General features: G+C 39.9%; 1 protein-coding gene across 2 annotated transcripts in view; it reads right to left on the bottom strand.

Annotated features, from left to right (window-relative positions):
* Positions 1-12671, bottom strand: part of LOC149317437 (zinc finger C2HC domain-containing protein 1A-like) — a 36875-nt gene that overhangs the window by 10270 nt on the left and 13934 nt on the right. Inside the window, exons 1-7 of one of the 2 annotated variants that reach the window (XM_089517504.1) lie at positions 9292-10205; positions 9115-9191; positions 8569-8685; positions 7728-7869; positions 3733-3881; positions 2206-2281; positions 141-246 (exon numbers count right to left, since the gene is read on the bottom strand). In XM_089517504.1, the coding sequence (XP_089373630.1) occupies positions 141-246; positions 2206-2281; positions 3733-3881; positions 7728-7869; positions 8569-8685; positions 9115-9191; positions 9292-9343 (719 nt within the window). In that variant the 5' untranslated portion in view covers positions 9344-10205. Of the gene's footprint in view, positions 1-140; positions 247-2205; positions 2282-3732; positions 3882-7727; positions 7870-8568; positions 8686-9114; positions 9192-9291; positions 10206-12671 lie in introns of those variants that run through there. The other variant, XM_089517505.1, reaches the window with a different exon arrangement.

Here is a 12671-nt window from a genome sequence, read left to right as displayed (position 1 = left end):
GTGGTTTTCTGGGGGATCTGGGCACTCTTGGGGGAAGGAGGAGTCAGAGAAGCTAGCTTCCAAGAACCTGCTTCTACCATCATGATACTGATGTCATCCTATGAAGTCTTAACTGAGCACAATATTAACAGTGCACTTACCCTGTTTGTGGGCTTGTCCTTGCCAGGTTTTTATGAGCTGGAGAAGAACTCTGGATTTTGGTTCCCATAGGTCCACTTTGTGGCATAATTTTATTTGCAGTTGAACCTTTCAATGTAAGCATAACAAACATCACTTCTGGGTCTAGTAGCTTTACTTTTTTAAAAAAATCCCACTTCACAACACCCATCATATGAATAAATAAACAAATGCAAATACAGAGAACTAATAGAGAAGCAGTAGTGCAAGGGGAGGGGGCTTTAATAGTCCCAACCAACCTGTTATTTTCCAGATTAACAGTGTAATTAAAAAATTTGCTATGAGCTCTAATGGAAATAACACAAAGCAGGTACTTCACTTATTCGCCTTCTCCCTCCCAACTGCGTCCAATAAACTGAAGCAAATTCACAATAGGGGAGAATTTTTGGTTTACTATCAGTAAAACTTTAGAAAGCAATAAGGGCAAGGGTTGGAAAGGAAGGGCTCCTGAACCTAGGCCAAGGTGATACATAATAGTAAGGAAAGAGGTGACCCTAGAATTCCTCAGCAGCAATCTTTTAGCATAAATATAGGAGACAGTGATTTGCTCACAACAATCCAGATAACATTATGGCTGAAGAATACAAATTGACATCACTGAAGACTAAAGCACTGTATACTACTCTACGCTGGTTCACTTTATTCAAAAAGCAAGCCAGAAACATTGGCAAGGTCAGTGGGGCCTTAGAAATCATCATAAAATAGATCTTAAAGCAAACTTGTGTGCCGACTACAAACCAGTGCCATGTCAGAGAAGGGCTGGCAAAACATCAGCACCACTGTAGTTCAGCCTGCCAGCCAATTGATGGTACAACTGCTCAAGTGGTCAGCTGTACCACTGACAAATGGCTCACCCCGTTGAGTGAAATGATGACGTTAAGTGAAACGACATCAGATCACCAACTGTATAATGTAATTCTTATTCTTGTTTATTTCTAAAGCACTGTAAATGTACACAGCGCTCTACATACAAATGATCAAATCGATAAAAATAAATTAATAAAAATAAAAATAATATATACAGCAACAAACTGGCTGAATCAACAGAGGGCTACCGAGGGAAGGGGGAGAAAGAGGCATGTACTAGGAGGTCTCCATTATTATGCTGTTACAATGTCACTGGACGCACTGATGCACTGTATGGGCAGCTGATGGTTTGTGCGATCAGTTGGCCAGTTGTGTGGGAAGTGCAATGGGCTGGTGGCTGGGTGGGATGAGGGGGGGGGGGGTTGGCAGCTGCTGGCAGTGCATCCATGTGTTTGTGCACATGTGTTTGCAGTGAAACAGAAAAAATAATGGTGTGGCTTGTAGTTGTGAAAGCTTCATTTTGGCACATCCATCTTCTTAGAGTGAGGGGTGGTGCAGACTATGTGTCAGTTGTTGGTTCACTGTGGGAGCCGGTGGTGCGTGCATTCTCCCTGTGAATCAGGAAACTCCAAGGGAAAGTCTGCTTTTCTCTTCTGTCTGCTCAGGCCCTATGTTGTAACGAAGCAGCTCTTCTGAGTGTCAAACATGACATTTTTCAACACCTATCTGAATGTGGGGCAAGCTGGGTGTAACGAATGTGCTTTACTGAAGAGCTACAATAACCAGCCTCAAGTAAAAAGGATCTATTTGAAATTACTGTAGTCTGGAATTAACAAAAATATATACAAATGACACTAAGGCTCCTTACAGACAGGCCAAAATAAAGCTGCTTTGGGTCACTTTGGAGGTATGCTGTTTAAATGATGCATGTGTCCTAAGAGTCTGGAAGCCACGCCAAACCCATGCTCCAGTCCTAAGGACTGGAGCATGGCTTTGGTGTGGCTTCCAGACTCTTAGGAAGCATGTGTCATTTAAGCAGCATACCTCCAAAGTGACCCAAAGCAACTTTATTTTGGCCTGTCTGTACGGGCCCTAAGATACGGAAATGTCCCCCAAAGCCCTACAGAGATTCACATGTGCATTTTAAGTAGAATGCCCTATCATGTACTGTCCTGTGGCAGTATTAATTCAAGCATCTATAAAAAATTAAAAATTCATTACTTGGCTGTGGTAAACGCGAAGAAGCAGGCGATATTGATCCTGTTGAAGGCATTTTCTTTACTGGTGTTGATTTGTACTGAAACAGACATGAAAGGATTCAATAGTCCAATCAATAAAATTACAGAGTTTTGCCCTCTTCCAGTTACATTTTTTTAAAAAAAATACTCGACAGCTTTTCTTCTCATAGAGTGTTTCTAAAAAAGTTTTAAGTACTTCCTAACACGCCTGCCCAGTATTTTCATGTAAAAAAAAAGGCATGGGTAAGAGCAAATTTACTATGTGTTTATTTAGAACACATTTACCATGTTTCCAATTTGACTTTACCAATGAAATGATGTACACTGGTTACCACGGCTAAAGAACTGCATTCCTGCTTACATAAAGAATTTTACCAGTGTTTTAAATAGAGGTTGGGGAGAAGAACTGAGCCAGATCATTGGTTCAAACTATTTACTATTGTCTACAATATGATAAGATTTTCTCAGCTTTCAGCAGATCTAGATGAAAAACATAGACTATGCCACATGGCTACAGGTCATCCCTACTGAACTACGAAACATGTCTATGCAAACATAATCAAGAGTAATATACACTGAAGAAACATATGAAAGACATAGAGTAATATCCTTATTGAGTCAGAAAGCTATTATTTGAGCCTCAGTTTAACAGTAAATGGGAGTGCCTCCAGGTGCAGAAATTTACAAATTGTAAGCCGCTCTAATAGCCTTGGCTGAAGAGCAGGGTATAAATAAATAATAATTATTATTATTATATAAAGAGTGCGAATCTGATCACATTAAAGCATTGAATTCACTATCCTAAGATGACATGACCAACAACTTGAGAAGGCTGTCAAAGGATACTAACCATGAAAAAGACTACCAGTGACTATTAGGTGACAAGAAATAGGAAGACCCTCAATACCATTTGCTGGGAAGCAAGAGAAGGATAAATCTACTGCCTTCACACTTTGCTTGTGGACTTTCCATAGACATCTGATTGGCCCCTGTGAAAACCAGGATGTTGGCCTTTGGTCTGATATAGCAGGGCTATATTCTTATGTCCCCAACTGTTTAACACTTTTAAGTGTTATGGTATTTGACTGTCATGTGAATTTTGTTATAATGAGACTCTGAAATACTTTGCACATTAAAAATGATATAGATTGAAAAAAAATTGGAGCAGAAAGCAATTTTCACCAAGCCCCTTTCAGATTGAAAGGCCTTTTATTATTATCACTCGTTGGTTTATTAGTTTGTGTGCATTTTAAAAAATGTGCAATGAAAGTAACACATGCATGAAATTTCCTCTCTTTCCATTTCTCTGAAAACTTTTAAATAGCAATTTGCATATTGGTGCCTGCCTGGTCTCTTTACAGTGTTTGTTAATTTTGGTTTTGCTTCCTGAATATCTAAAAGAAATAGTATTCTAAAGCTGTATTATTTAACTTCAGGCTAGATTCTGATCGAAGAGAAAAAACCCACCAAAGTTACTGATTGGGTATGGAGAAGCACAACCCCATTTTACCTGTGTTCGAGTAGGAAGCTTCCCTTTAACTTCAGTAACTACTTTTCCTTTATTTGTAATACGAGCTGCCTGTTCTTTACAAAAATTGATATGTCGATCAGCTGCATTTTCATTAAATCTTCTCTGGCAGTACGGGCACTGGATGTAATCTATATTCAGCAGCAGCGTGAGATAAGAATGATAATACAGATATACAAATTAATTTATTCACCCATTTTTACTCCAGCTTGCTCATAAGTCACTCAGCAAAATACACACAAAATTACTCTCTGTAACTCACCATAAATTAATAAAACAGCATCATAAGGTAATTATATGCTTGAAGTCAGTAGTGAAATACCACAATCAATTAAGAATCAACAACACTGGCACTTTCCAAAGCCTTTCCAAATGAATTTTTCTTCATTATGCACCGTAAAGCCAGCAGCAAAGGGAAAATGGGAACCTCTTAAAAGAGAGCAATTTCCATGGAAAGAATCCTGTGCAAGAATCCCAAGTCTAGCTTCTGAGTATTAAAGCAGCAAAGGAAATTATTCAGAAAGTGATGGAAGCACAGAAAATAGAAGATATCTGAAATTGTGCTCTTTTAGAAAGCCTACTCCAAGATCTTTTAGTCTTTTGAAAGTAAGAATCAGCATCTTAAATTCTTATGGAAATGAATTTGTATGTCATATCAATTATCTTGATACCGGGGTAACGTAACTCCAGTAACTAGTTACTATCAAAATCCATATGCAATTTTTTAACCAGTGGTAGCTTTCAGTGATTAAAAAAAATCATTCATTTAATTAATAGCTTGATTTTCTCACAACCTGGGACCCAAAACAGCTTATAACAAAGTTAAAACCATTTAAAACCAAAAGCTTTATTACAAAGTTTTTTTAAAAAAAAACCATGCAATTAAGCCATTATATTAAAACAGCATTAATTGAAAAACAAAACAATACATTTTAAAAAATACAGCACCACCACATAAAGACTCTTTTCCAGAACGAATTGTCAGATTAATCCTCAGAAGCAGCTCCAGTTGTAGCTTGGTATAACAGTCTAATCATATCATCATCAGAATATATATGAGAGTATCCAAACCACTGTCTCTGTTTTATTGATGTGAACTGGTTTAGGAGCGGGTAATTGTCTGAAGACTGAGATATATTATGTAAGTAAATAAAACAGCACTCTGCCTGGAGAGAGCTTTGATGTCAAACTACAGAAAACTGGAAAAAGGCAGACTTTTTACAGATGGCACTTGGACATCCAAATATCATATTAGGTGAAGAAAACTCCTCTCCTTTGAAAAGTTTGTGGTCCCAGGGCAGGGAATTTGTCTGTTGTCAGTTACCCACCTCTTCTGTTTGGATTAAGCTTACATTTAAGTGAGAATTCACAAAATCTCACTTGGTCAATGGTGAAGTTAGCAAGGGAGTAGACTGAATCTTTCTAAGACCATGATCCAAAACCACAGGTTACAAAAGCTGAAACTCATCCAAACAAACACAATTGGTGTATGCATGGAATACCTTCAGAAGCCAACGTGAAACTGAATGACTTTATCTGCAAAGTTTGAAATAAATAAATTACCAAGAACTCTCAAGATTTGTTCCTGTTCACACTGAGAGCACAACTGGAAGAGAAAACTAGCTAGAAAAGTTCTGCTGGAAAACACTGCAAAGATGCAAGGGTAATGTGAGAAATATACATTTGCATGTATGAAAATGAGAAGAGGAGCTTTCACATCACTGGCAAGGAATGTACCTTTACGTGAATTCAAGAACTAGTTTTTGTGAGGCTTCCTGCCAATTTCCCCCACTGCCATTATGCTTTTTTCCTTATCGCTCATGTTCACTCAGTGAACATGTGCCCCCCCCCCCCCCGAAGTCCTCATCACTCCCTACACTGGCTAAGGCTGATGGAAATTTCAGCCTAACAGCATCTGGAGGGTCAAAAATTTCCTGGCCATGACATAATAAAAAGCTCCAGATTTTGCTGAACTTCAGGCTTTTTTCTACATTACATTCACATGTTATAGGCATGTTCCTACAATCCCAAGTCTTAAAAGCCCTGGTGGCACAGTGGTTCAATGCCTGTACTGCAGCCACTCACTCACAAATCATAAGGTTGTGAGTTCAACACTAGTCAGGCAGGGCTCAAGCTCGACTAAGGCTTGCATCGTTTGAAGTAGCTAAAGTGAGTACCCATGTTGTTGGGGGCAAATAGCTTACAGTTGTAAACTGCTTAGAGACTGCTTAGGTGATATATAAATGAAGCTGCTATTGCTAAAAGGGTCAATAGGTATCTTACACAAACTGTTGTGTACCAAGGAACTGGGGGTGGTTGGAATATCCATGTTTTTTTCTTCAGCATTACAATTTGAGAGATAACAATGACTCAGTCTAAGGTCTGGGAGGAGTAATAACAAAACAGCACAGGATGACCATAGCCAGGCCTCTGTGAAAACCAAGTTAAAAAGGCATTTTTAACTTGATTTTCACAGACATCTGGTGTCCCTCAGGGAGCTATCTTGTCCCCCACTTTGTTTAACATTTACATGAAACCGCTGGGAGAGATCATCCAGAGACACGGGGCACGGTGTTATCAGTATGCTGATGACACCCAAATATGCTTCTCTGTGCCTCTGACTGATGCAGTGACTAAGGATGGAGTCTCTCCTCTGAATGCCTGCCTAGAGTCGGTAATGGGCTGGATGAGGGAAAACAAACTCAGTTTGAATCCAGAGAAAACGGAAGTACTCGTGATAGGTTCCCCAGGCCCGAGGAAGGAAATTTATCCACCTGTCCTGAATGGGGTCACACTTCCCCTGAAGGATGAAGTTCTCAGTCTAGGAGTACTTCTGGACTCGTCTCTGCAGTTGACATCTCAAGTAGATGCGACAGAAGTGCTTGCTATCAACTTCGGTTGATACGCCAACTGCGACCCTACCTGGGCCAAAGGGACCTTGAAACTGTGGTACATGCTCTAGTAACCTCTCACTTAGATTTCTGTAATGCGCTCTACATGGGGCAACCCTTGTACCAAACTCGGAAGCTTCAGTTAGTACAAAATATGGCAGCCAGATTGGTCACTGGTGCTTCCAGGTTTGACCATATAACACCTATTCTGAAAGATCTGCACTGGCTGCCTATTCGCTTCCGAGCACAATACAAGGTGTTGGTTATTACCTATAAAGCCCTACATGGCTTGGGCCTGAGTTACTAGAGGGACCTCATCTCCCCATATAATCCGCCCCGCACACTCAAAACAACTGGGAAGAACTTGCTGGAAATTCCACCTTCTAAATATGTTATTACATCCCAGATGGCCTTCTCAGTAGCGGCCCCACAAATCTGGAATAGTCTCCCCGAGGAGCTCCGTCTGATCACCCCCCTGGAAACATTTAAAAAGAGGCTTAAAACCTTCCTCTTCTGTAAAGCCTTCCCCTCTGGAAAATGAAGTTATGTACTTGATCCCATCGACTCTCTGCCTCACCCTATTCAATGATTGTTTTTATATCTGTGTATTGTACATTGTGTTGTTGGTTTTTATCTATTTTATGATATGTTTGTAATTGGTTTTAATTCTATGTAAACCACTTTGATCTTTTGGAAAAGTGGTATATAAATAAAATTTATTATTATTATTATTATTATTGTTATTATTGTTATTGTTATTGTTGTTATTAAAATTCAGGATAGAAAGAAGAAAGCTAGAAGTGGCGGGTGAGATAGTTTAGCTAGCATTGTCTGAAATATTCCTGGCATCCATTTTTCCTGATAGGCTTACTAAACAAATGTAGAAATAGATTTCAGGTATGTATAGAAACATGTATACCAAGGAAGCATGATAACACATGCCTATTCATATGCTTTGATCTACATGTTAACCTGTTCATAATCAGATGGAAAATAATCAGATGACACAGATGGGTTATGTTTGTCTAAATATTCAGAAGAAGATACCGCAGTTCAAGGACATTTTCAGGCTTTCACACAACATACCAGGATCATATGTAGGTGGCGGTGGTGGTGGAAGTTTTCCTCCTTCTTTAATAACCTGATCAACCCCTTTGGCTGCTCGTATAGCTGCTATGAGTTCTTCATGCTTTCTTCTCCAGTTGGATTGTTTCTTTGGGGGTTCTGGCTAAGAAGACAATAGAAATAGCACACATATAATTATAATTTGATCAAGTGCATTATACATAAGTACTTCAAGCTCTGTATGCAATATTAAAGATAACACCATTAAGTACAATTTATCCCTCTTAAATGAAGTCATATTGCCTCTTGAAAGAAGCAGAAAAGTTATATAATCTATATTTAGCTCATTGATAGGGAAGTGGTGATTGGTTATAAAACATTTAATATTTCATGAGACATTCATGAGACATGCATTTGATTTCTAAATAAGGGATGTGCAACAACAATATCTCCTGCTTTTGTTCAGAGTTGAGGGGTGGATATTGCTGCTTTAAGAGCTAAGAACACATCTGGTTATACATTTCTCAAATTTCTTCTCTCATTCACTTATACCCCGTTCTTCAGCCAGTGGAAACTACTTCTGGTTAAATTTAGGGTGAATGATGCCTAACTGCATAATTAACATCCAATATGAATCATTCTAGATATACTATGTACAACTAGAATCTTAATGAAAATGTAGATTTAGAGAAAAATGTATACCCTTTAAAGCAATTACCTACTCCTACTGGGTTAATTATCATCCATGCCTGCTATGAACAAATACCTGAAGACATAGCATGTTTTTAATCAGTAACTAAGTGACATGCCCACTGAAAGACAGCTGTCAAAAATAGTGATATTATAACATGCATGCACATACCCGTGGTTTCAGAGGTTTTACAGTAGAAATATCAGTTCCCTCAGCTCTCTGTCTGCTGGAGTCAAATGTTTTTCTTTTTCTAGCAGCACTTTTTTGGCAAATGGGAACATGTTTCCGCTGCAAATAACAAGAGAAAAAAGTGTTAACATTTACTTTTGGAAATAGTTTCCCTTCTTTATTAAAAAGAAAAAGAAAAAAAGCAGGGAGACCTGAGAGAGTAAACTATCACTCAGAGATGAGATACAGGGAAGGTTACTATTCTGAAAACAAAAACATCAGTTGCTGTTCTAGCATGCAATCCCAGGCATATAAATAAGGATGCAATTACCTTGCTAGTCAGCTGCTTTCACGGCATGAGTAATTAACTCTAACCTAATTGAATAATAATTCATTCCCAAACAATTCTGAGTAAGAACATATACTGTATGCTTGAATTGGTGACACTGGGAAATTGGATAATTTGGTTACCGCAGTGTAGAACAGCTTCACTTTCAAGAAGCTGAATACATCTCACTCTTATTTTCAGTCACCTGATTTTGTACTTACTAATGCATTTGGAAAAAAGGTCCTTCCACAAATTTTGCATGGTAACAAATCTTCCGGTCGTTCCACACTTTCATCATCTTAAAAGAAATACACACATATGGATTGTGTCAATATAATTTCTGTTTTTCATTTCTTAGGCCACAGAAGTTAGTTTGCTTGTATTTAATTTCAACATACCTACAAGAGGAATGATGACATAAAAACTGCAATAATTATGCAGCATCTTCATGAGTTTTACTCATACCTATGCCTAAAATGCTCCACATTTCTACCCAAACATGCAAAGCCTCCTCCTGTTCCTGTGGGTAACGGTAGAATAAATCTACCATCCTTAGGGATCGGAATACTGACTGGGGTAGTGCTCTTAACATTCAAATCCCTTATACTGGGTGAACCAATGACTAAAAGACAGCACTTGTGTGTAAACATTTTGCAAAACCTAAACAATGAAACAAATAAATCAGTAGACCTCATCCATTTTCTCTTCTAAAGCTTTTAGTCATAAACTTAATTTAAGGACTGTGCTAGCAGCAGAAGCACCCTATACTACATTGAGCTGGGGTACATAATCATGTTTTCTCAACTGCACAGCATTCAGATCTTTTTATTCCTTTTAATTAAGGCAGCCTAGGAATGTAACTCACACCACTGCACCAGATTTCAGTGGTGGTGGGATTGAGTGATGGGGAGGCAAGAGGCCATGCTGCTGCTAATAGTGCTGCTGCTAGGGTTTCCCACGTCAGACAGGATTTTTCTGAGGGGCCAGACAAAATGTGCCAAACAGCTACTGGGCAGCAGTATTAGTAGAGGGTGACACTGGCAGTGGATGTCTCAGAAACAATGGCAGTGGCAACATAGCTAACACCTGTTTATAATGCACAAAAGGAGACATGGTAAACCCCTTTTGAAAGTCTTTTATGTTGAAAATCCTATAATGAGACAATCCAAAATGAAACAAGAGGTAGTGTCAAAAGGTGAGGCTTCCAGACCAGATACAACTCAACAGCAGAGGAAAACTACAAGTAGCATTGTGTCCAATGAGGCAAGTTAACTCAAGCTGAAAGGATGTTCAGTTGTTCTGAAGATTCACAACACATATTATAGGAACATGGAATATGGGAAGCATGAACTGAGGGAAACTAGTTGTAATAAAACAAGAAATGAAATGCATAACGATTCCAATATTTGAGATGAGTGAGCTAAAGTGGACAGGAATTAGATATTTTGAATTACAAAATCACACAGTGTTTCATGCAGGACATGGAAATCTAAGAAGAAATGGAGTGGCATTAATAGTGAGGAGAGATGCAGCAAAAGCAGTCAAAGGATATAATGCAAAATCTGATGAACTATTCAGGGGAAAACATCTATAATCATAATCCATGTTTATGCTCCAACTACAGAGGTAGAAGGTAAGAAATTGAAAGTTTCTGTGCTGGGGTCCAGGAGAAAATTGATCACACACCAAAACAGAACTTCTTGTTAATCATATGTGACTAAAATGCAAAAACAAGAAACAGAGCAGAATCAAATATTGTAGGACGATTCACCTTAGGAACAAGTAATGAATCATGAGAGTGACTGATGAAATTTTGGGAGGGCAACAGTGTGTTCATCGCAAACACATTATTATTCAAGTAACCAAAGAGCTGACTGTATACATGGACATAAGCTGATGATTAAGATAGAAATCAAATAGATCAGTAGTTGTTAATCTTTTTTTTAACCAGGGACGCCCTTTAAATATCTTTTGCTGCCATGAACCCCAAGATTTAACTCAAGATTTAAAACTCTAAAGTGCACGAAATACATATGGAAAGCTTAACTCCCTCCTCCTCACATTAAACCTGATTCTTTTGCTGTTGTTGTTTTTCTAGTGTTGCAGATAATTAGCTCTTTTCTTTTATAAAGGAACTTCTTTATATTGGTTTTTCATTTTAAAGAACAGATATAATAATAGAAAATACCACTACTGTAACCAATGGCTTTAAGAAATCTCTTTAGAAATTAGTGAACATAATGTTCTCTTGATAAAGAGCAAAAAGAATGAATGACTGAATGAATGAATGAACATACTTTGAGTAGTTATCTTTAAGTTAGAAAGAGAGTACAGGTACTTTTTTTTAGTAAATAAAGGTGAGTCATCTCATCTACAAAGCACTGTGTTTCTTCAAAGACACCAACACCCTATATCCCATCACAGTCAGCTAAAATTAGCATTTTGTACTACCTTAATAACTAAGGCGGGATACAGACCGCCCCTTTGAGGCGGTCTGCACCCGCCTCTTTCCCGTCCGGATTGCGGCCTGGGCATCTGCAGTGGCAGCCCCAGAGGCCCAAATCCGCTGCTTCTCCAGGACTTGGGGAAGTGGCAAAGCACCGCTTCCCTATGGCCTGGAAAGGGGTGTCCTTGGGGCTTCATACCCCAAGAACACTCTGACAGCTGCGGGGAAGGGGAGAAAGGGGGCGCTTGGCTGGCGCATAGCTGGCACGGCCATGTAAAGGCTGCACCAGCAATGCATGTGGCAGAAAGGAGTTCCATTTCGGAGCGCCTTCCTGCAACGCTGAAAGGGCGCCCAAAGCACCCTGCAGCGTTGTGGAGATGTCATGTCCAGCTGCGCCATTTGGCTGTGGCGCAGCCGTGATGTCATAATGGCAGCACTTGTGTATACAGGGCGCTGCCATTATCACACCACCGCAAAGTGCTAGGGTTGTGGGGTGTGCGGTGGCGCCGTCCTTGGGCGACCCTAGCACGTATCCAGGCTGGTGCAAAGCACCGGTCTGGAAAGCGCATAAGGTTACTAAACATTTAGTCTTTCCAAGACTAAATGACATAAGAGCTGTAGTGCTGAGTCAGCTCCTCCCTGCCTCAAGTTCCACACTTTATCTTGCACCTTTTTTCTCTCTGAACTTTCCCATTATTGGAAATAAAGGATTTACTCCCAAATAAGTAAAAAAGGAATTGCAGGCTTAGCCTTAATCAGGGGAGAAGGCAGCAAGCCAGGCAGCACACTCACCAAGGCAATGTCTACCACCCACCCATCATCTTCTGAAAAATTGTGAGAGGATGGGCAACTGGAGAAGGGTGATTGTCATCCTGCCCACTGAGGCCAACCCCTTTTTCCCTGCTTCCCCCTCCCAACTCTAGTTCCCCATTTTCTTTTCCTTTTTTATCCCACCTGCCTCCCTTCACTTCCTTCACGAGGAGGGTTTTGAAGTCAGCTCCCACTCCTGCATTTTCTATGTTGCCCAGGAGTTAAAGAGAAACTATGTGTGGAGCATGGGCAGAGAAGGGAGGAGAGGGAGATTGAGAGGAGCACATCCACACCAGCCACTGAGAATCAAGGGCTATGAAAATGGGCACTGTCATCACCACTTGTTCTCTTGCCCACTGCCATGTGCCTCAGGGCAGCACCATGATGGAGGGCAAAGGCACAGGCAGCATCTCCTTCCCCCTTGCCCTCAGATGGATGCCATCCTAGAGACTAGGGCCAGGGGCTGACAGAGAGGAGTTGTGAAGTCATAGGGAGGCAGGCTCTTGCTCAGCATCTCTATCC

This window comes from Sceloporus occidentalis, unplaced genomic scaffold, assembly GCF_023333645.1.
Source record: "Sceloporus occidentalis isolate IW3139 unplaced genomic scaffold, rSceOcc1.0.p SCAF_3, whole genome shotgun sequence".
Taxonomy (NCBI): domain Eukaryota; kingdom Metazoa; phylum Chordata; class Lepidosauria; order Squamata; family Phrynosomatidae; genus Sceloporus; species Sceloporus occidentalis.
The sequence above is the reverse complement of the archived record's forward strand: the minus strand, read 5'-3'. Positions and strand labels throughout refer to the sequence as shown.